Below are 24,199 nucleotides of genomic sequence, written 5' to 3'. Positions count from 1 at the left end.
AGCTTTGCAATAAACTGTCATACTGGGGGCTTCCTCCACCCAAAACGTTCCCATACCAAAACTATTTTTTAACATGAGCAACCAATTTGAAGAACACAATTAAAACTGCTTTCAGTTTGTATCACTATTCCAGATCACTCATCGACCATTCCGAGGAAAACTATAAAATGTTTCATTCTCTGTTGGATGATGTTCATTGCTAACTTTTTAAATTACAAAAATTAGAGTTTAAAAACTCATTCATTCCTCAAAATTTCGTACTAATTTCTTCAAAAATTTGTAGCAAACTTGAACGATAATTAGCAGCTATTACTATGCAAGTTTCTCTCGATTCTTGGATAATTAGAAATTAAAGGATTTTATAAAATAATGTTTCCATATTTGTCTTATGCTGCTTTTTTTAATATCGACTGATAAAGAGCTCTCCGCCACCGTCCTTACGATTGCATTGTAAGCGGGTTTGCTGTGTCATGGAAAAGTAATCCATTTTCAGAACTCCATATCAATCATTTACCAACAATCAACTGCATACATGCCTTTAAAAGGCTTTCCATTGGCCTCTAATTATGTTGTCTCAAATTATTTTATGAAAATTATTTAAGTATTATTATAAACAAAGATTTGATTTTATACCGAGAGGGGGAGAGGGAATCAGCTAAAAACTCAAAGCCTCAGGCAACATATTACGCATTTCAGTGTAATAGTAGAAGTAAGCTAAATACACATTTTATTTTTAGAGAATACAAGTACATCCGTTTCAAGCATGTTCTAGAGGTTCATCGAAAATTAACCGCAAAAATACTCTGCAAAAGCAGCTACTATATTAACTGTTCAGAAACAGTGATTTAAAAAGATAAAAGGTCTGGTTGTTTTACCATCTGACCTACTAGCTCCAAAAACGTAACCTTGCTCTGCCAAATTTAAAGCACTTCTGATTTTAAAGCTAATCAAAATTTGGAACGGTGTATATATATATACAACGTTCAAAATCTTACCTTCATAATCCTTTTTGTAACTATTTTCCAAGAATAGCTATTGGGACAACGCATAACACGCTTGTTTTTGCCGAATTGTGTTTCATCCATTCAGTCTTCGCGCATGGGTGATACGTAGCAGTCAGAGATGTAAGCGAGAATTCCACTTTAGTTGCATGGACATATGTCACCTCACACCTACATGCTACAGGTTTGTTTATTTGAATTTAACAAAGCACACAAGAGTTATCTGCCTATGGGATGGAATAACTTCGTGTACAACATTCCGTTTGAAACTAACATTTTTACCGTACGCATATCGAAGACCACAAGAAACAAGCCATGCAGCCAGCCCATTTAGTGGGATTCTTTGAATCTCGAAACTACAAGCGTTCAGCGGTTTTTCATTACTCGGCCACTGGTCAGTGACCCAAACTGAAGATAAATATTTCTTGTTTTGTACCCTCGTATGGAAACTTCTCTCAATTTTGAGGTAAGTTCTTCTGAAAGAAGCAGAAGTAGAGATATTTCCAACTCTTTTAACCCTACTGAAAAGAAACGAGCATACGATTTCAAAATATACTTCAATGTGTAGCATTATGTAAAATCTGCTGCTTACCTTGAAGATTGGTTCTGAAATGCAAGGCAACTAATGAAGGCTCTTTCAACTAATGAACAAACTAAAACGTGAAAGCTTCCATTAGTTTTTTAGCCACTTTGGAAAGCAGTCGTAAAATGACTTTAAAAGTGAAGGACGTATGGAAACACTTCAGTATCTTGCGTATAGTATTAATGAAAGGAGTTTGAAAGAATCTTTTCCTCTAAAAACTACGAATTCAGTAGCCAATAGGAAGGACGATCCCGTTTCTCTTAATTATCGAAATCACCGATATGGAAAGAGAACTTAATTTGAAAAACGATGCTGACAATGTAGAATCTCAGTCAAGGGCTCACGATTAACGATATTGCGAAATTTTGGAACTAAAGCATTCATGAAGCAAGTGAGAAATTTTGCCCCTAAGCCAACAGAAAAAGAAAGAAACTGACTATTTTAGCGAAATCTTCTTCAAACCGGAATGAAATACCCTGAAGGTATTTATTCGAAACAAAAGGTAGTAATAACTTGAGAATAAAAGTATGCTTGCTTGCTATGAGAAGATTCTAAATGATTACAAAAATCTTAGTTCATACTTCAAAACAGAATTTTTTAAACTTGAAACATTCTCACTGTTAAAACGATACATTTTGGAAAAATTATAACGCATATTATTTATTCGTGATAATATATCGTATAAAAGTGTCAAATTTTAATTCGTTTTTATATTAAAATTTTGTTGAGTATTTTCTGGGGAGATGAAAATCAGTTGTCCAACTTAACCTTTCATGCTTTAGCCTTACATTTGTAGAAGTAACTTTGTCCCACTTTTTCGTCCATTAAGCAGAGAATTAGCACGTGAACTTGAGTATTACTACATTTGTCAAATGAACGGTTTCAGCACCTTCCACTTCCATTTACAGTTTGAATAGTTACAAATATTCGTTATGAGGTAGCAATTTTTATGGAGTAGAAATTTTATATAAATAAGAAAATTTGCTTCTACTTCAAAGATTACCTAAACTACTTTTAACCAGAAATATAATCATATACAATCATAGGTCGGTTTACCTATTTTAATGTATTGCTAACCCAGTGCTTTACTGTAAAAAATCTTTTAGGCGTTCTATCTGATTTGCTTGGCAGATTGCATTCACTTAACAATCGCTGAAGAAAAATCAAATATTTTCATCACCGTTAAAGGTAGAAAGACGACTTTTATGTTTCTAAAACAGCACTGTAAATCAATTCTTGGCAAATCATAACTACTTCAAATTTAAGGAAAGTGTGACTTTCACATGTTTTGCATGAAGCTTGTATTTTTTCAGTTCTCGATATGTATTTGACAACTGCACGGTCTTTGTAAAATCAGGTTTTTCTCTGCTTTTTAATGTAACTGACCTTGCTTCTTTAATTTTTAATTAATGCTTGGATATAAAACTAAAACGACACTGTAATGCTTCTTTTATATAGTATTTATCGTTAAGTAATTTTTACATACGAAGTTTAAAAATATGCATTACAGAGCTCAACTAATTAAAGGGAATACGTGAAAGTGACTTTTTCTTAACACAATACGCATGGAATTGGAGTTCCCCTACCCAGGCGTAGTTAAATTCAATTACTCCGATTATTTACTCATATTCACTGACGTTATTTTATTCTGTAATAAGGAATACCGATTTTCTCATCAAATTTAAAATGCAATATATAATACTTTTAGATAATTCAATACAGAATCAGTTTCTCTTAGTTCTCAAAAGATTATTGCCAGATAACGACTGAGGTTTTTATGAAAAAAATGGTGCAAAATAAATGCTGTTATAGTTAACTGTACTGAAATATTTTACCATCACGAATAATTGCCAACAGTTCTCCAAATGCTTAAAAAAGAAAGACTCCTCGAAAGCCAAAGCATTAATCTGGTACTAAAATTTCAAGAAATCAAAAGAACGATTCAAGGACATTCTTTTCTCACAAAACACAAGGTCGATGCACACTCTACCATGCATAGCAAGACTTATGGGGAGAGGGAAGAAAATGTCTGCATATGGCTTAATCGTCCATAATAAACGATTGCGTTTATTTTAATAGTCGTCAGAAACCATTCACAGAATATTATTAAACTATCCAGACTACCTTCTGTATAAAAGTTGTCTTTAAGAATATGAATTAAAAAGAGAATTTAAAAGTTATTTAACCAGGAAACGCTAATAATTTACGCTTTCAATTTTATAAGCATCTTTTCTAGATTCATAACTTTCTCTTTAGTAGCACAATATATTTCGTCACGTTCATGCTTTAACCCTTTTCTTTTACTGCGTAACAAGAAACATTTAAGCCTATACAATAATAAGTGAGGATAAGTACCACTGCAATATTCCTTCTCCCATGAGTTTATTTTCCTGTAGTTACATCCTACTTGAATGACTCAGTTTGAAACCTTCCCTGCCAAAAAAAATATCTTAGTTTCATAGGAACAGCAAATATCCCATAACATTTCCTACCCAATCGTTTGACTAATCAGTGGCCGAGACCGCTGGTTGTTGACCTGGCTGCATGTGCGTTTTTGTACTTTTCTCTTATGGTATGGTAATGTGAATAGAAGCCAATTTCACTCACAAAATCCTCCACAAACGCATTAGTTTCCTTAAGAAAGTAACCATCTGATGATTCCTCGTAATAAATCAATGGTCAAAAGAAATTTAAAATCAGTGTTGCCTAGTTTCGGATTGTGAGTGTTCATAAAAGGTGATGGAATTTCCATTCTGAGTTTACCTTTTATTTCAAATCATTTCAAATCTTTTCTAGCCATGGGAAACTGCTGCCATTGCAATTTACTAAATGTAATTATTGAACGGAATAAATGGATTTAAAAAAATTAAACTTATACTTTGAAACTTATTTTTATTTGCATGAATAGACAGTATCTCCAAAATTAAAAACTTCTGCGATATCAAACGCCAGATAATTCGACCCAAAGAACTGCACATTTAAGTTTGTTGCATCAGCATTCATACAGTCTAAGCATACCTCTTGCAATCAAATGGAGGTCAAATGGCAATATTACATTCGCGGTCAAATGGAAGATTCAGGGTTTCACAATTTGCATAAAAAGTAGCCTTACTTGTTGCGGTTGCTTCAGTAATTTTTCAGCATTTGAACCTCCGGAATCTTTTGCAGACTTCGATGGCGAGCTTTTGCCAGTGTTTCTCGTCTTCACTGGAATAGAGAAAAATATTTTAGTCATTTGTGGATCATTTGCAATGCATTTAGCACAAAAATGGAGTTTATGCTAAAAACAAAGTTTAATCATTTAAATCTGTGCTTTATGATTTTCGAGCAGGTGACCAATTCCTGCAATATAGTTTAACTAAGAGCAAAATAACTTAACCCTTTGACTGCTATAGGCGCATGTATGCGTTCAGCAAAAACCATCGGTGATAGCGTATAGGTGCATATGTAGTCAATGGACGCAAATGCGCGCTCGGTGAAGGTTTTGGCTGTTTAATACTGTCTCCCACATGTGTGTTCGGAAATTAGTTCTATTGTACATGTTCAAAACTCGCAGAAACCTCGTATCTCTTACGTTGCTTAGCATCGAGGAAAAATTAAATCTCGTTTATTTGGTCATTCTGCAGATGCACGTCGCTCAAGCGAACATGGAGGTAGGAAGTAAGAGGAGAGGCCCTAACCTGTTTTCCCGTTCATTGCTTTTCAGCACTGGCGATCTCTTGGTGGAGACCAACTTTCAGTGACTTACCATTAAGGTCAATGAGTTTTGACACGATCGTATATAAACATTTCGTAATTAAGACGTAAATATACATTTAAATGTATATAATTTTTCTTTTTTTACAATACTTCAGAGTCCTAAGTATGTGAAAAGAAAACATTTTTAAACAACATTTCATTCTGAACGGAATTAAATGCTGTACTTTTCACAGAACACTTTGCTCAGAATGGTTTAATTTGAATGAAATATTTTCACAAGTTTTCGTTAATTACATTAGAAAAAAATTAAGGTAATCCGATTTTATTCGGTTAAGGATTACAAAAATTAAGATCAAAGTTTATTGCATTATTAATATTAAAATTACGCATTTTTTTTTTTTTTTCCTATTTACAGAGCATCTTCCTAAAACGCTTTCTCAAATATGGCATGATTTTTTAGCTTCCGAGGCATCTTTTAAATCGAAAATCCGAGTAAATTTATAATTAATGCTCTATTCGGTCCACTTCAGATTAGAGCACCTTTTATTTTAATAGTGAAATACGTTAAATATTGATGCTCATTTCCAGGTACTTATTTAAAATTTGCAACCGGGTTATAAAATGCAGTTATAATGTATTTAATACTCTTCACCTTTTTCTTTAACCTTTAATTTCAACAATAAATATTCTAAAATTCCTCTTTACTTCTTCCATAAATACGCATCTCGTTGAATTTGCTTTACAATACCTTTTAACAGATTGATTTCCAGTACAAACACTTCTAGCTTAGTTTTATAAACGTATTTGTCAACAGAATTTCAATTTGTGTTTACAATTTAATGTTAAGTTAATAGATAATATTTATAATCATTATAAATTTAGATATATTTAACTAGATTTCTTCAAAGTAACTTTCACAGGAGTTTATATGAATGAATAAATCCTTCATTTCAAATACATTTATAAATTTAATAAATATGTATTTTGTTAAAGGCAGATACATGCTTTTAGTAAGCCTCTGCAATAAATATGCATACATATTTCATCTTTCATCTTCGGCGTGTGCAAATCTAATTTCTGTCCATTCACTACATTTTTCGGGTCAAGTAATTTACTATAATTTAGCATATACCAAACATTTTTACATAAGAAATATATATAAATATTATTTAAATGAAAATTACATGCATTATTCTTAATATCCGCTCAAAGGTCAGTTTATCTTCGAAATTCCTCCACGATGGCATTTCCCTTTAGGCATAAAGCCCTTGCATGCTTTAATCTATTGAATAAAAACTTAGCCTATGCGACTAATTACAAATATTTTAACATGCATAATTTTATATTTACATTTATAGCCATCCAGTTTCAACTTTCGATTTAAAACGCGTTTTAGGACGCATTCATTACCAAATTCAAATCTTATAGTAAATTTATTCTGGCAGAGCACAGATATATTTTGACAGGGTACACAAAGTTTTCACCTCCGTCGATTACCCTATTTTCAAATTCGTAATAAGCTGTCTTGATGATGTGCCACATTCACATGGTCACTTCATCTTGACCGCACATGGTACTTCCGCCGAATTCGCAAATGTTTTCTGTTCATTACGTTTATGTAAATTTGTACTTAATTTTACACAACTGTAAGGTTACAAATCAAGAAAAGTTAACTTACTGGCATATCTGTCTGTATATTTATTAATTTTGACGAGGATTCCAACATTTGGTGGTAATTTTATTTTTTAGTTAACCCAAAGTGATTTATTTTTAGTTATATAAAAAATAAAATGAGTTTAAAATGAACAACTATTCAGCCTCTTCTCTAAAAATTTTTAAAATGTACATGTTACAATAATATATCGATGACAAAAATTATATTTAAAACATTTCGGTTTTTGGAACATAAAAAAAAAAGTAGCAAATACTCTATCAGGGGTATCTAAAGACTTATGTACAATTTTAAAGGTATCGTAAAATTGTTTATTCTTTTAAGCATAACATTTTTGCTAAAATCTATATTATTGTAGTTCAACAGCTTAGAATTTTATAAAACAAATTCATGATCAAAATCGCTGTTAGTTATCGAAAAAATAACCAAGATTTGCCTTTTGCATAAATGTCACTAAACTATACACATTGCTATTATCCATCACACAATGTTTCTTTCAGGCGGAAGTGTCCGGTTTTTTTATTTGTATGGAACTGTCATGTGTCGAAATACTATCAAAGCGCTGTCGAATGAGCTTCTAAATGTAAACAAAAAACACAGCATCTGGAGACAGAAGCCTGGGAGCAGTGCTTCACTCGTAGTGCGGGGTTGGCCCCTTTCATTCTCACCCCCATGCAAGCGGAGCACTTCAACTTACAGCCAGGGCTAAAGAATGAGAGCCTTGACTTAGAGCAGTTAGCAGTCAAAGGATTAAAGAAACCCAACTTCAACTGTCCTATGCGATTAAAACATTGATTGAAGATTCTTCAACCTCTTCATTGTATAAGTTTAAAATATTGCGCAAGTTTTCTTTTAATACCCAAGTGAAAGAAATGAGAGACTACTCACTACAGAATCCCTTGAATATGAAAACAAAAACTCGTCGCATAGGGCACAGTTAAGATTTTATTCTATACGATAATCTCCTATAATCAAACTAAGCTTTCACAGGAGCTCACTGTTAAAAAAATGGAATTTCGAAATCGTCCAAGATATCATGACAAACATTGTGCAAGGCAAACGCTCTACATCTGCGAAAAATGGAGAATCTGTATGCTCTGAAGGTATGAAATCTTTCATAATTTGCCGCTAACCTTCAATTAACCTAATTCAACCCTAACTGTTCTAACGCTACATTTTTGTGGACATTTTTTCAGTGTATTTATTGTTTTTACATTCCCCCCCTTAATTGCTGTCGATGTGATATAAAACGGAATCAAACAAATTAAAATAGCATTTTTGGCACTTGCATGAATTCCGTCTCTGAAAAGGTTAAAATAAAACTGAAGTATAAAAATATAATTTAAGCACTAGATTTCAAATGAAAACGAAAACTACAGAGTAAAATATGAAATGGCAAAATTCAGATTTTGCTTAGCGTTAGGTTTTTAGCACATGCCAAATTACGTGATATTACGCGATTTCTATAAGTCTATTTTCGTCTTCAATTTATAAGAAAATTAGCAGGTTTTGATGCAAAAAACGGATATTCAACAGCATATTAATGGGTTTTATGTACTTCAATATATCAAATAATAAATAAAATAACACCTACTTTAGAACAATTTTCAAATAAAATATTTTCAAGTCTATAAATGAGAACCAACATTTGGGTCAAAAACATTATTTCCATTATATGAAATGTTGATAGTACATCGGAGACAGATTAAGTACTCTATTCAAAACAGACCATGGATAGTGAGAAAGACAAGAAAGTATTTTATTATGACAAGGCCCATTAGGGCTATCTATTTAAGGAGAAGGACGACTTTCTAGGGAAAGCCGACTAATATACACGTTACACATAAGGAAAGCCACAAAAACGCCCATGCAACCTGCCAATTCAAAGGGATTCAAAGCCCGGACAGAGCTAACAGTGTACAGCGACTCTACCTGTCGGCCGAGATAATGACGGGCAGTTAAGTTGAAAGCGATGTTTCAAAGAAAATTAAGCATTTAAAACTGTTTTATATACCTTTGCATTTTTATTTATTCACATTGTGATAGATGCACGCTGTTATGTCGCAGACGCATCAATTAGACAGGGTCAAATTTTAGAAGTTTCCTGATCAAACGTAAGTTATCTGAAACTTCGGAATAGCTCACATGGAAAGAGCTCTAGCAAGCACAGAAGAGTTTTGTGTTTCGATTTCAAGTCCATTTAGATTTCTTTTTGTATTTGGGTCAATGAAAAGTCGAACTTTGGCATTTTAATCTCGGGGATATTAAAAAAAAATATTTTTCTCGAGAAGTACTTAAACTTAAGTACTCATTTTTAAATTCAGAAAATGGCATGATAATTCAGGATGCTAAAATGAAATCCGATTTTGATATCTTTAAGCAGGCACATGTATGGTCATTTTGCATAATTTTGGTTAGGTTAATTACGGCAAAGCCTCGAGGGCTATCTGCGTAAGGGGAGGGATGCCTTCGTGGAGGACTTTCTAAAGGAAACTGACTCGTATACACGTTACACATGGGAAAAACACCCATGCAGTCAACCCGTTCGCGGGATTCGAACCTCGGACCGAACTACTAGTGTTCAGCGACTTTACCGCTCGGCCGCTGGTGGGCTTGCATAATTTTGACTGATAAAATTTGTTGCATTTGGTTTCGTCATATTTGTAGTACTTCTGATTTTGGGGAATAAAACGAATCTAAATACATGCAAAATTAAATAGAATTAAAACTGAATTTTAAAATCAAATTAAGTGTTCTTTTATAAGGGACTAGTGAAATGATGTTGCTTGCCAATAAGTACTGCTGCCACCTTCCTAACACCAGAAACCAGATATTAACGAATGACGGCAGATAATTCGCAAGCTCTCGATTGTGAAAACAAAACTATGACACTGTATTCGCACTGATAAATTGAATGTAATAAATTTTTCTTGCGCCTGTGCATACGCAAATTTTACAGAATACCATCAGGCTTTATCTGGATTTTAAAATATTCGAATTTGGCTATGCATTCACCACAGATCGCTGTTCTTTATATGATAAACTAGCAACGTCCTTGATTTAGTATTTTCAACATGCGGTCGCGTACATTTCTAGGTTTACCTAGTAACTTGACACACTTAGAGGCTGAGCTCTAAAGCCGTTGAGTACTGGTAGTTCGACGCAGCTCAAATTCTAGCGGAAGGGGTGGCTGCATAGACGCTTGCCCAATATGTTACGTGGATACGAGCCAGTATCTTCTCTTAAGCAGATAGCCCTGATGCGCTTTAACGTAACCAAACGAAACAACCATTTATTAGGAAGCTTATTCTGTACTTCTGTTAACAAGGCTCTATTTCCCGTCAAGCAAACGTTGGCGCGAAATACAGATAGATGGTGGTATCCCTAACGATACACAAAGCTTCATGAAAAGAATGACCATTTCATTTTTTGTATTTATTGTGCACTTAAAGATAAATACAAAATTTATTTTACCAGATTAATTTCAGATTACACATAAAACTACTGATTTTATTTAACACATCCAAAAACATTTGCATCTTTTCATGCAATCATCGCAACATTAATTCGATGAGGCAGGAATCAGCCGCAAGTGCTGCACTGATGTTTATTTCGCCGTTCTTCGCATAGCTTATCAGAATTTTAATTAAGTTTTACTTTGGTTTAACTCTTTGGAATTTAAATTTTTGAAGCTTATTATATCCGTAAATATGCATACCAAGTAAATATTCGGAGTATTAATCTCAATTATTGTTCCGCCGCAGCATGTCAGCTCTCTGACGTAACGTGTTATAGACGATTGACCCCTAGCGCGGCCTTACTACAGAAGCCTTGGGTTGAATCCTGAATAGATGGAGAACTGTACTGTGATAAAAGAGAGTTCTGCAAACGCGGTTTCACTTTGAAGTGGAATTTGAAACTCAATTTTTTTTTTTTTTCCATTGAAAATAGGAATCTGTCGAGCTTGTCTCAGTGTACTTCTCACCCTCCAAGAATTCACACTTAGAGATTGGAAGAGTTAAGATCTACACAATATTTTCAGTTACTGGAGATTTTACTTAAAAATGTTTTAATTGATGGCAGGGGTAAATCTGAACAACAAATGGGGAGTTTTAGCTCAGTTTTATTCAATAACTCTAGTTCTCCACCAATATTTTTATCGTCGGTGGGCGAAGGTTTCACAGATCTTGCTTTGGGATTCATAAGCATGAACGTAAATGACTAACTTTGTTGAAGTTTAAGATTTTGAAAGCCTCAGTTAATCAGATATTTATTGCTGAGTAAAAAACGGAAATTTGAAAAGGAGAGGATTAGGATAAGTTACTCTACAGATGATTAAAGATATTAGATAGATTTTTGTAGCAGAATAAAAAGGGGAAGTGAAGAAAAATTAAGACTGGGGGTGTTAAAGACTAATTACACGTGATTACACAGCATATAGAGGACATTCATTAAATATGCCAATAAATCTGAGAGAAAAGATAAAACAAAAGTAACATGATAGAATTCCTTAACAAAATGAACTAGATAGATTAAAAAAGGAGGGTGAGGGCACTGAGAAAAAGCTGCTAAGTAAAAAATATTAAAAATGAGATAACAGCTAAGAAGATTGTTTTTAAAAAAATTAGCTTTACACACCAAGTTTTTAAAATTCTAAGCGCAAGAGTATACTGAAGGTTTTCCTCGGAAGTGCAAGATACCAACAGGAAAACTAAAATCAACAGTAGTTTATCAAAGACCGGGAAATATGGAAAGAGTTGTCTATATATTTCTGGTAAAATAGTCAGAAACTTTGAAATTGGATAGTGAATATTATGGCCAACTGATAATGATGTGGTGAATATGATCATGCTTCTAACTTCAACGCTGCCAATGAGAATAACTTATCTATAAAATTATATTATAGCGCTTTTATATGAATTAAAATAGCGTTCAATAGATTGAAAATTTAAAGTGCCCTTCGCTTGGGAAAAATTACGACCTCCATTATAATTTTTTTTTTATTTTTTTCCAATATTTTATGGTTTATTTTATAATGTTTGAATATGCAAGTTTTTCCCAAGAACTGGAAAGTAGGAGAAGTCATTCTCAACCCTAAAAGGTCACAGCAAATATAGACCAATTTGACTTAATATGCTATGCAAAAGTTCTCGATATAGTAATAACAAAGCATTGTAATTTTAAAACAACTAGCATTTTATTTTCTGGATACTATGGAGTCGTATCAGGGCGCTGCTGCACAGTAGACGCATTATACGATTTTGGTGAATGTGTAAGAAATCGGTAAGGATAACCACGTTCCAGCTGTATCTTAATATAAATTCAGCTTTCTCTTCGTGGACCTGTCCTCACTCATACAAACGTTACTGGAGCTTAAAATATCCAGAAGTTATATTTTATCCATTAGTAAGTCGAACTTTAGAGTGATGTGACGGGCACAGAGGATGCACTTAAAGGTCAAACAATGGTCCGTTGCTGTGGAACCTGTAATGATTAATTGCAGGCACAACTACCAAATAATACCCAGATGATTTATTGAATGTTTGGACACATGAATGTTTGGACATAATTGCTGAAAGTAAATTGGAGAAGATTGAGGAAAAATTTTGTTAAGATTAATAAAATAATAGAAGACTGGCGAGGAAATAGAAAGTTGGATTGAAACTTTGAGAAAGCGAAGGCAATTTTCTTTCCCAAGTGGCAGAATGGTCAGGAAATCCGTGAATATATTATGCTAGTAAGATTCCTAAACAATTTAAAGTACCATGGTGTGATATTAGACATAAAATTTCAGTGAACATGGCAATAGTTTGTATTAAAAAAATGAGACGATTTTAGTTTCATAAGTTATTTGAATATGGCAAAGCTACTAAAGTTATCTTCATAAAAGGATGGACTTCCGAAGGGAAACTGATTCGTATTCACGTAACACAGCAAAAAACCATTCATGCAGCCAGACGTTTGCCTGGAAATTGTATCCAAGTCGCTGCGACTGTACTGTTCGCCTGAGATTGTACAAGAGTTCAGCGGTCTTAACCACTGATGAAGCCTTCACAGTTTTATAAAAACATTTTCAGGAGAAAGTTCTGGCCTTCAAAGGCTCTACAGTTGTCGAGATTTTTAACAGTGTTATTAAACCCATGTTTATATACGCAGTAGGCCTTTGGGAACTAGAGTTGAAAATAAAAATGAAATTAAGATGCTATCTAAGATGGCTGGAACCAAATTATTCAAAGACGGCTACACACTGCGTTGAAGTGCGATTATTAAAAGTTTATCGCGTCCAAGATTAGATATTTGCATATATGGAAATGACGTAGCTACCACTGCGGTCTTCAACCCTCATTTAATACAATTTAAAAACACAAGTAGAACCTCACTTGATTTTATCAAGAGTATTATGATTACATAGGATTTTTATAAGAATGAGTCTCGGATTGGAGAGATTTGGCGTCGCTTTCGATATATACGACTATGGTGTAAAAATCTTCTCCAAGAGGCCAATGAGGATTTAAATGCAGATTATTGAAATACAGGGCTGTAAAAGGAAGGAGAAAAGAGTAATGGAAAATATTTATGGAAGATGGAGAGATAGATAACTGAGAAAATTCTTAAATATTGAATTATTTCGAACCACTGGAACTTTCATATGAAATGAAGGCATACTTTGATATCGACCTAAATCAAATCTTGTTTGGTCACGGGAGATTACTATCACTTAAAAGGATTTAAAATGAAAAGTGCCTAAAATGTGATAAAGTTCGCGATAATATAAATTTTGTTGAGGAATGTGAGCTAACCAGACAGACTGAAGGAGCCAATAGTAATTTCAGACATATTATGAATAAATTGAAGTAAATAAAATCAACAAAGTAAATTATGAAAATAAAAATAAGAAAAACGCAGTGAGGCCTGCTTTTAATTTTATTTAATTTTTGGAGAGATGTTTAAGTATTGTTTCCTTATATTTTTCTTTTAGTTCTTAAAACAAGTCATTTTTAGTTTTCTTTATTTCTATCCCATCCTTTTATGCGGTTTATTAGCAACGAATGAATGGTAAGAATACCGGCTAGTTGTGTATTCGAATTTTAGTTCTGGCAGTTAAATTTTTGGTTACTTGAGACTCGTGGTCTGGTGTTTCAGAGTTTTATTTTTTTAGTGCAAACATCTTAAAAGGTTACCTTTTTAATTTTAATTGAGGTGTAATTGAGGAACATAGCCTGGCTACTAAATCTCCTTGTACATAGCCAAACGGGGATTTGCGTAGCCCAATTCCAGCTTGCTAGGGCCCACTAGCGTGCCAAGCGGTAGTCACCGAACATTGACGCCAGGCTGCCTACATGGGCTACTTCGTGTTTTTCCCCCCATGTGTAACGTGGATACGAGCCAGTTTCCCTTAGAAAGTCCTCCAAAAAGGTTTCCCTTCCCGTTTTATTATATGTAGTTAAATAGCCATGGCGTACTTTGCCATGATCAAAACAAGACAACTTGCTAAGTGGGTCGGTCTGCACCCTCAGTACATCAATACACCAAATCAAGATCAATGACGTTGTATTTGCGGTTAACATGAAGGTATTAATATCTAGCAGTTTAATTAATAGACTTAAGCAACTGAAACTCTAGGGCTGAAACTTTATTTCAATCCTTCCCGTTTATTGATAACGTCATTACACGGATATTCATATAAAAAGGATCACCGCATTTGACCTTCATTTGGTGAATGCAGATCTCTTAGGAGAAAAGTACGGTTTACTATTTTATTTTACTTTAATAAATTACTTTGTTCTGAAAAACAATGGATTAGATTACCTCGATGAGCGAGCAATAAGTTTGCATATTTCAGATTATATGAATGCCAGCTCTTAAACTTTTAAAATGGCATAGTCGTAGAGACTAGATAGATAGCTCTGAAGATAGCTCTCTAGAGATAGCTCTGAAGTGCAAAATGGCGCTTTCAGAGAAAGAATACTCCAGCGGGCGGTTCGAAGGTCTTAGGCGAGACCGATCTTAAAAATAAGCTTTTCTGGTAATGTTGATTTTATTTCGCTTTCATATAGGTACCGATACTATAAAATTACAAATTTTGACCACTGGCAAGAAGCTTAGTACATAAAAATTAGCAATTTCGTTCCAGATTACCGTTTCTTTACACCATTATATACACCTATAAAGAAATGTTTTCTTTTGAAATGCAAATATAGGGTTATCCGAAAGAGATCATCGGCTTATTTGAAATCTTACGAAACAAATGAAGTTTTCCATTTTTTCCTCACTAGCTAGGTAACCGTTTGGTTTAATTGATTATGGCAAAACACTTGAAGGCTATCTGTCTTAGAGAAGGTATGCGTTTGTGAAGAGCTTTCTAAGGAAAACTAGCTCGTATACACATTATACATAGCGAAAACCGAGAAAGCGCCCATGCAGCCAGCCCGTTCGCTGGATTCGAACCGAAATATAAGCGTTCAGCGACTTTATCGCTCGCCCACTTGTTGGCAGCTAGGCAACGTGCATGTGATATTTCTTGAATGAATACTTCTGAGAACTGAAAGATGCTTCATGTTACATAGAAAAACTGCGAAAACACTCATTCAGCCGCCCCAGAGTTCGGGACCACAGTAACTGCTCTTTAACCTCTCGCGTTTCGCCGAGTTTTGATAATTATTTCCAACCTAATTTTAATACCCTTCAGACATTTATTGAACAGTCTGGCATCATAATTCGCTTCTTGTCAATGACATTTTTATATTGATGTCCACTGAAAAGTGAAATTAGTTTTAGGACCAGTTTTGAGTCTTAAATGTATTAAAGAAAAATTATTAAAGAATTCTGCTGTTTCTATTAAAGGAAAAAAATCTGGTAGCTTACTCCGATTCACATAAATCAGGCGAAGGTCCATAGCTTACAAAAAAATTATCACCATAATAAAATAATTCCTTGTGAAAACCAAAAGCTATTTCATAAAAAAATTATGGTTACAATGCAGCAGAAATATTTGAAGAGAATGCACAATGACCAGTTTGAAAATTAGAAATGTTTTACGACGCAGTTAAAATCTAAACGTCATACGCTTATTAACGAAGTTGAATAAAAAGTTCAAGGTCCTTGAAAGCTTCCTGAATTCATATCTAAACCGGTTTAGACAATTTCGCAGGTCCGATATTAAATGGTCAGTTATTACATTTAACCTCTTGCTTGCAATATTCCCAACTAATGATTCTGAATTTCAAAATTGGGACAAGATATTCAGATCATGGATGATGAAAGTTTTAGATTCTGAAAACTACTGTATAATTGGAGCAGTTTAACGGGGGATTTTGTACGTATTTCAAATCATTTCAGTAGCAAAATTTCAAGATATTGTTACTAAACGTTATTTGATTTTTATTTCTTCATTAGCGGAAACTAAAAATATGTTTATAACAAAGCAATCATAGTAGCCAAGTTAGGAAAAAGAAGTATTACGAAATCATGGAAGGCGAACATGGTATAAACAGGCATTTTCCTTTTTTAATTTAAGAGCTGTGAAACCAAAACCTTTTTTTAAAGAATTCCACAGTTACGATTTTTACAGCGATGATAACATATGTACCTAAGCATTTTATTCAAAACTTTCAAGAGACAAACTATACATTAAACCTCAATGTTTGCAGGGTTCACCAGGAAATAGTAAGAACTAAAGATAGGAAAATATGATTTTCTAAATTATGTATACTATTTTAAAGAGGATCTAACATCAGGGAAGGTGTACCAGTAGCTTTCAGACATTGACGTTCTCAAATATTTTATACATATTCAGTATGATTGACCAATATATGGATAAATCATTTCAGTAAATGCCTTGGAAATCTGACTGACAAGTACCAAGTAGTATACTGTTTCAATTTTTTTACACATAATAAAATATATGAAGGCTACGACAGCCAAAATTTCTTTAGAAAAGACTTTTCAGATGGCAGTACAAATTACGCATCCCAGTAGAATACAATGAATCGGGTGAGCTAATGAAGTGATTTGCAACCTGCAGTCTGTGTGGCGTGCAATTACCAGGAGCGGCCTGCTCTTTCCACGAAAATAAAACAAAATTTGAATTCAGTTAAGGAATAAGATACAAAAAAATAGAATAAAAAATAAAACTAAATTACATTATGAATAAAAATTGCCAAAATTTATTTTCTAAAACGGACTATGAATAATAAATTTTGGGAATCGCCGATTTAACGACTCGTGCCCGGGTACTTTCCGCAATGGAATCAGCGTCCGTAACGAGAGTGACCACCAAACTCTCGTTACGGACGCTGAAGCAGTTACTGCTTTCTAAAAAATAAGAATTAAGCGTTTATCAACAAAGTGCAAACTACATTACAAAATTCGAAAAGTAATTTATGCGAACTTAAGTTACTAGAAATAACCTGAAGTTGCTAAACCTTAAATTAAAGTCCCTATTTATGCACGATACCGTTCTGTTATCGGGACTGGATTCAGAAATGTATGTATGCACGTATGAATGTATATATTTTTGTGTATGCATGTATATATGTGCATACGCGTGTATACATACTTTTCTGAATTCGGTCCCGATAACAGAAGAGTACCTTACACATTTTGCAAATTTAAAACAATGTGAGCTTACCATCAGCTTATTACTAGTAATGACTCTTCAGCATAATTTTAAAGACTAATGCAAGCAGATATGTATATTAACTAATGTATATAACTAACTATAATGTATAGTAGCTAGATCACGGGCCACCACGAGTTTTAGCGTTATTCATTAAAGTAGTTAAAATGGCCAAGTAGGTAAGATTGCTGAACTCTGATAATCCGACGACTTTATGGGAAAACAGGATGGTATTCATGTTATGAAAGGAACAAATGACGAAAGTTTCCATGCAGTTAAACCATTAACTAAAATGAACCCGAACCAAAACTACCAGTGATTTTACCCCTCAGCCACTTATTCACCGCATTTCCGTCATGCCGATATATAAACACTAATTAACACCAGCTAATTTCCTATTCGAAATCTTCTACAAAGGAATTTCTTTTCTTAGGCAGTCCTTTTGTGCTTTCCTGCAATTACCAGGAGCAGCCTGCTCGCTCTAGGAAAATAAACCAAAATTTAAAATTCAGTTAAGGAATAAGAAACAAAAAGATAAACAAGTTTAGTTAAACACCAATTTAAGAAGTAAATATCATTAAATAAAACGAATATCAGTTGTGAAACTAGTTCTTATTAGTCCGAAAAGCTTAACATTACCGGTTAAAAAAGGGAAACTGTTATACAAAGACATTAAGGTCATGAAATATTTTGAAACAAGTGTGATCAATAATTGCGTTCAGCTAGCACCTCAAAAGCAAATGAGAAAATTTGAAATGTTTTTCCAATGTTCGTACACTTACTTAGGCTGATGAATAGAAGCAGCAGATACAGCAAACAGTGATATTAAGAACGCATTACCTAGAAATTAAACTGCGATGAACAAGACAGTAGCAGCAAATTCCAACTCATGCTAGGAAGAAGTCCTTCTCTTGTCTTTTTATAGCAGGAATATCTTCTGGTTTTGGTCACAGCTGACATTTTAACGTTTTGTATTTAAATAAAACTATTCCTTCGTAACTTAGGATCCTTATCTTTCTAAGAAATTTGCTGACAAAGACAACAATCTGATCTTAAAATAAAAATCGGCGCGATAATTTCGTTTTCTCTATTGTGATTAGTAATCCAACAGCGATATGAAAATTTAAAAACAAATTATGGTATCATCATAGTCATTTATAAACAATTTTAAGTGACGATCATACGGTAAATTATGCGAAATTATCACTGAGCAATTTTTAAACTACGTATCTAATAAAGTATTTCTCTTAGATACGGACCAAAAAAGCAGACTTAGCAATAATTCTGCATATAATAACTTAAGAATTTATTTCATATCGAATTTAAAATACAAATGCGAAATCTTTGCTGTAACAAAACTATCAAAATCAGAAATAAAGTTTTGCATTTAATTCCGGTTTATTATCTCCCCGAACGAACATAAATAACACTAAAAATGAATTTCATGGTAGACAGTAATCAGGCAGTAAACATAAATAGCTCCACTATTTTGATAATCTATTGAGGCAATCGCCTAGCTTTTTAGAACAGACTGGATTTCCTGACTTTTTAGTCAGGAAATTCAATCCAGTAAATATTGCGTGATTGCTTGTTTTGATTACTGACGTACTTCTGTTTGGTTAGTGGAATACGACAAAGAACGCAAGGGCTGTCCTCCTCCTGCTGGTATACTTTCATTCTTTGACCATGATTTAACACTTCCCTCCCCCCAGATGGTGTTCAGGGGAAATTCTCCCTTCAAACTGGTGCAATAAAAGTTATTTTAGATGTCGTTAGGGTGGCTTTGCAAATGCGGTCAAGAGCAGGAGACTGACGTTAATTACGGAAGGGGAAAGTAAACGGCTGTGTCAGGGATCATAAGGGGAGATATATTTTAAAAGAAAAGTGTTTTTAGGTCTCATTCAGTATTAGTGTATCAGAAATAAAATCTTCAATGGAGCTAGAGTTCTCTGTTCTTCACTGTAAGTCAGTAATGTGTATAAGGATGCACATGGTATCAGAATGGAGACAAATTACATAGGATACGAAAAGCTATATTTATTTGTTTATTAACATTTCATTATTACATTGTTTTCATTCAGGAATTTCCTTCCACCCCCCTCTGAGCAATACATACAGGTACATTAAGTCGGCTGAAAAGCACTGCTATAAACAAATAATCCAACCCAATTCCAGTTGAACAGCGCTTATTAATACTAATTGTTTAGGGAAAGTATCCTAGTTTTTGAAAAGCTTCGTATCATCTAACAAAATTAATCAATTAATCATCTTAAGAATGATTTTGTGTTGAATATGGCAAAACATACGAGGGTTGGCTAACATGATTTCATGGAGAATTTTCTAGGGAAATTGGGCTCATATTTACATACCTTAAGGTGTGTGTATGTGTGTGTATTTAATTATGGCAAAGCACACTAGGGCTATCTGCCTAAGAGGAGGGATGCCTTTCGTGGAGGACTTTCTAAGGGAAACTGGCTCGTATACACGTTACACATGGGGAAAACCACGAAAACACCCATGCAGCCAGCCCGTTCGCGGGATTCGAACCTCGGACCGAACTACCAGTGTTCAGCGACTTTACCGCTCGGCCGCTGGTGGGCTACATACCTTAAGGAAATCCACGAAAATGCTTACACAAAGTGGTAGGTTGTAGTAGGGTTCCTTCAATCCATCTGTTAAATTTGCATCTAATTGTCAAGTGTTTCCCCCTTTTTCTTTGGCTAGTTTATACATTCAAAGGAAAATACATGTTACTCACTGAACTTCGCACGTTAGTCTGAATAACCTTTAAACCCGATGAACAGTATATTTCTGTGACAACGCGAGCTTTCTGACTGTACAATCTGTTTTACATTTAGCGAGCTTGTACTGAATAAGTTTATTCGCTATTTTATGTAATTTCTGCAATATTTTGCAATTCTTTAATTTTTTTCATTTAAATTTTATTTTTTTAAAGAATTTCTTTTTATTCACAAATATTTAGATTTTCTATTTTTCTAATAAGTGAAACATTTAATTAGATTCTGATATTTTGTTTTCATAAGTACGAAACCTTTGTTAAAATTTTCATAGCTCACCGTAGTTCAGTGACCGTATTTAATGTGCCTTTTTTTTTTTTTTTTTTTTTTGCGAGTCCATTCATCCGATTTGAAACTTTGAAATGAATTAACAAATCGATCTTTCCATTCAATTGGTCCTATCGACTTGAATACAGTGAGCCTGAGTAAACGGGAAGTATCTTTCGTAAATATAAAAACCATTATAAGCGCATTTCTAAATAATAATTTTAACGGGGATGGCTGTATTGGCGTTTACGAGGTTTTCCCCATGTGTAGCGTGCATAAGAGTTTTGCTTAGAAAGTTCTCCACGAGGTACCTTTACCCTTAGGCAAATAACCGTCGAATGCTTTGCAATAATCAAACGAACCAGACCAAACAATAGATATATAAATAAGTAGCTTAAAAAACTGCTATATTTTATGTATACTTATCAAGTAGTATTTAAATATATATAGTGATTAAAAGAAAGGAAAAGTCGGATCCTAACTGATTCTATATAATGTAATCCCTATGAAGGCCTTAACTATTCTTTCTCACTTAAAAGTCGTAACCCAAAAAGAGAGCAAGTAAAATTAAACTTCAGATACGTATACAATACTGAATCTAATACAAAAAATACAATATAAAAATAAAATTATATATGTACCTAACTATTTATATTGATATTACGTAAATATACGTATGGTAATGAACATTGTATAATAAAGATATTTTTCTTTGATATTTTATACCCTGTTCTATATTTGGTTCCATTTATATATACCTAGATATATATAATTTAAGGATTATAATAGTTAATACTACATATAAAACCCAAAAGTGCATCAATAATGTATTTTTCAGTATTATTTAACTTCATTCTGAAGATTTTTCTGCAGTCTAGTTTGCGTTATTTTATTCATAAGTCTCAAATAAAAACAATTATTGTTTATATGTCATTAGAAAATTAACCAAAAAGCAGCGACCACAATGTAATTGAAAAACAGTCCTTAGACGTGAAAAGGTTGAAAGCCATGCGGTTATGACTATTATCTCACATACTCAGCTACTTCGCATACATGGAACATAGCATTCGAAATGAAAAACTCAATATTGACTACAAATTCATTCGTGTAACAAATATCTGTCTTTCTACACCTATGGCTTTAAAAAAAGATGTTATTTATCTTACACTTTATCGTTAAGTAATGCATTTTCATTGTACAAAATTGCATTCATTCGAAGAATTCAATTTGTATTTTCCTCTGTATAAAACTGAATGTAGAGAAGTTAGATGTTTAAACAACCCCCACATTTTCGCAAGATCCCGAGCAAGATTGTCCCCTCTTTGTCAGGTCTCCCCCTGAAAAAAGGGATTGTAAATTTACGACCTGACCGCATATGGGGTGATTTCGTAGATGTCTAATAAGCACCTGTTTCCGTTTCTTAAAATACGGGAAAATATATTATTGATGCAATTATGATTATTAAATGCATATTAAATCAGTTATATGTGTGCGGGAACAATAAAGCTATGTATAAAATATCAAAGGAGATATTCTAAAATAGAACGTTCTTTAACGTAAATATATCAGTGCAAATAGTTGGTTAGTTTTAATGTTATGGTTAGGATTTAAGGTAATCGGAAAAATTTTAAGCTATTTTGCACAATATAATATAAAATATGAAAGACCATCCACTAACAAAATTTGGACAATAGACCTTTAAATTTCCCATTTCATATATAAATACTACCCCCTTTGCATCTGCATTGGCGCTTTCAGTATTGAGGAAAAAACCTTGCCTAGGCGCTATCTAGAAGTCAAAGAATTTGAGCTGTAAATACACCAGCTGCGTTGGTACGTTCGTGTATTCAGCACCCTGGTACGCTCGGAAAAGAAAAACTTGTCATTCTCCAAACAAAATCATTTTATTACCATCTTGTAGTTAAATTTCATGCAAAAATGAAAACAGTTATAGATCCGGAGATCAGGATGACTATCTGGATGAGCAGCATAAAAAGCGGCCCATGGCCATACTTACTAGGGTGATAATGGAATAATTAGAATGAATGTCATTTTAATTATTCAATTATCAGCCTGGGATGCTGTCATTTTATTTATAATTTAAATTTGAGTGTCATTTTGTATAATTTAACCTTCCTTGATTTGTACTTTTTTATTGTATTATTGTATTTCTTTTTAAATTGTTTAAACTTTATCACTACGAACGCTTGCATTATGCATTTAGTACTTTTTGTTCCCAGCTCGATCAGCTTTCTGAACAATCTCCAACTAATTAACATTCATAATATAATTTTTAAAAAATTAATGCAAATTTTTATCCAGTTTCTTAACTTACTATTATGTATATTTCGAAATATCTAATCTGTCGATTCGGGGTAGTGCACTGAGCCCATTCTGTACCGCGCCATGCGCGTAGGAAAAGAAAAAAATTCATCCTCGTGAATGGATACGGTTTCCGATGACATTTCCTCTACACTTAGGAACGCCTTGACTTTGCTTGGACTCGAATGTACACGTCCATACAGTTCGTTTAAATTTTGATAGCGGTACCGAAAATATCATTACCGTTAATGACATTGTTTCATTTTTGTTGCAGATTACATTTATTATCACACTGTAGCATGGCGAAGTTAATATAAAAAAATTTAGTCCCCCCGCCCATAGAGAGAGGAAAGTCAGTATTTCTTCTAGTGTGCTAACTCCGTAAATGTGTAGTAATATTAAATGCAGAGGTTTTAAATAAATGTATTCGTAATTTAAATGCCTTCATATTAAAGGTTTTGTGATTATTAATTCATTATCTTTATCTATACTATTAAAATCTGTGTGCCTCTGTCTGTTTGTGTGTTTGTAACATCATCTTCTCAAGAACGGCTGGGTGTAGAGCTTAGCGGAAGGTACCGTTGGATTCAGAATTTCCGTGGCTCGCCATATTGCCCATCGGCATCTTCGTGCGACTTTAGTTAGCCGAGATATTAATTAAAAACTGCTTTTCCCCCTACGTTTCCCTACGTTTCCCTACGTTTTGCACTTTCTTTCACGAGTTTTCCCTATTTTAGGGATTTGGCCGAGTGCCAAATTCGTTTTTCTCGAATATCTCCGGAACGGCTCCGAGTTGGAATTCGAAACGCATATCCCCGGATGCCAAAAAAATCAAGGAATCCAACGGTACCGGTCCCATCTTCGTACGACAATAATCGGCGGAGATATTAATTAAAAACTGCGAAAGCGTTATTTCATTTTCGGAGTGGCAGCAGTCTCGGAATTAGCTGAGATAAAATTTCTTTTCCGAAGCGATGGGGGGGGGGGGAGAAACAGCTTGCATCCGCTCAAGTGTTGTGTTGGCGGAAAGGTCAAAGTTCACGGATTACCACGTGGAGAATTATTTAAAAATCAATATCTTTGCTTCTAATTTACTTAAGGACTTGAAACAAGTATCAACATTTAGATTTTTGCGATATGTTTAATGTTTTGCTTCCTATTTTTTTAAAGATCTATTCATTCGTGTTGTATGTTTCTGTTAATGTTCTGTCTCTTCATTTAGTTGTTGCGAATTGATTG

At 33.8% G+C, this 24,199-nt stretch overlaps 1 protein-coding gene across 8 annotated transcripts in view; it reads right to left on the bottom strand.

Annotated features, from left to right (window-relative positions):
* Positions 1 to 24,199, bottom strand: part of LOC118191393 (long-chain-fatty-acid--CoA ligase 4-like) — a 122,685-nt gene that overhangs the window by 29,221 nt on the left and 69,265 nt on the right. For all 8 annotated transcript variants that reach the window (XM_085807984.1, XM_085807982.1, XM_085807983.1 and 5 more), the window contains exon 2: positions 4,697 to 4,791. In XM_085807984.1, the coding sequence (XP_085664110.1) occupies positions 4,697 to 4,791 (95 nt within the window). The remainder of the gene's footprint in view (positions 1 to 4,696; positions 4,792 to 24,199) is intronic.

This window comes from Stegodyphus dumicola, chromosome X1 (genome assembly GCF_044657685.1).
Source record: "Stegodyphus dumicola isolate Sdum_Otavi_A_Nest chromosome X1, ASM4465768v1".
Lineage (NCBI taxonomy): Eukaryota > Metazoa > Arthropoda > Arachnida > Araneae > Eresidae > Stegodyphus > Stegodyphus dumicola.
Note: the sequence above shows the minus strand (reverse complement) of the source record. Positions and strands in the feature narration are given on the sequence as shown.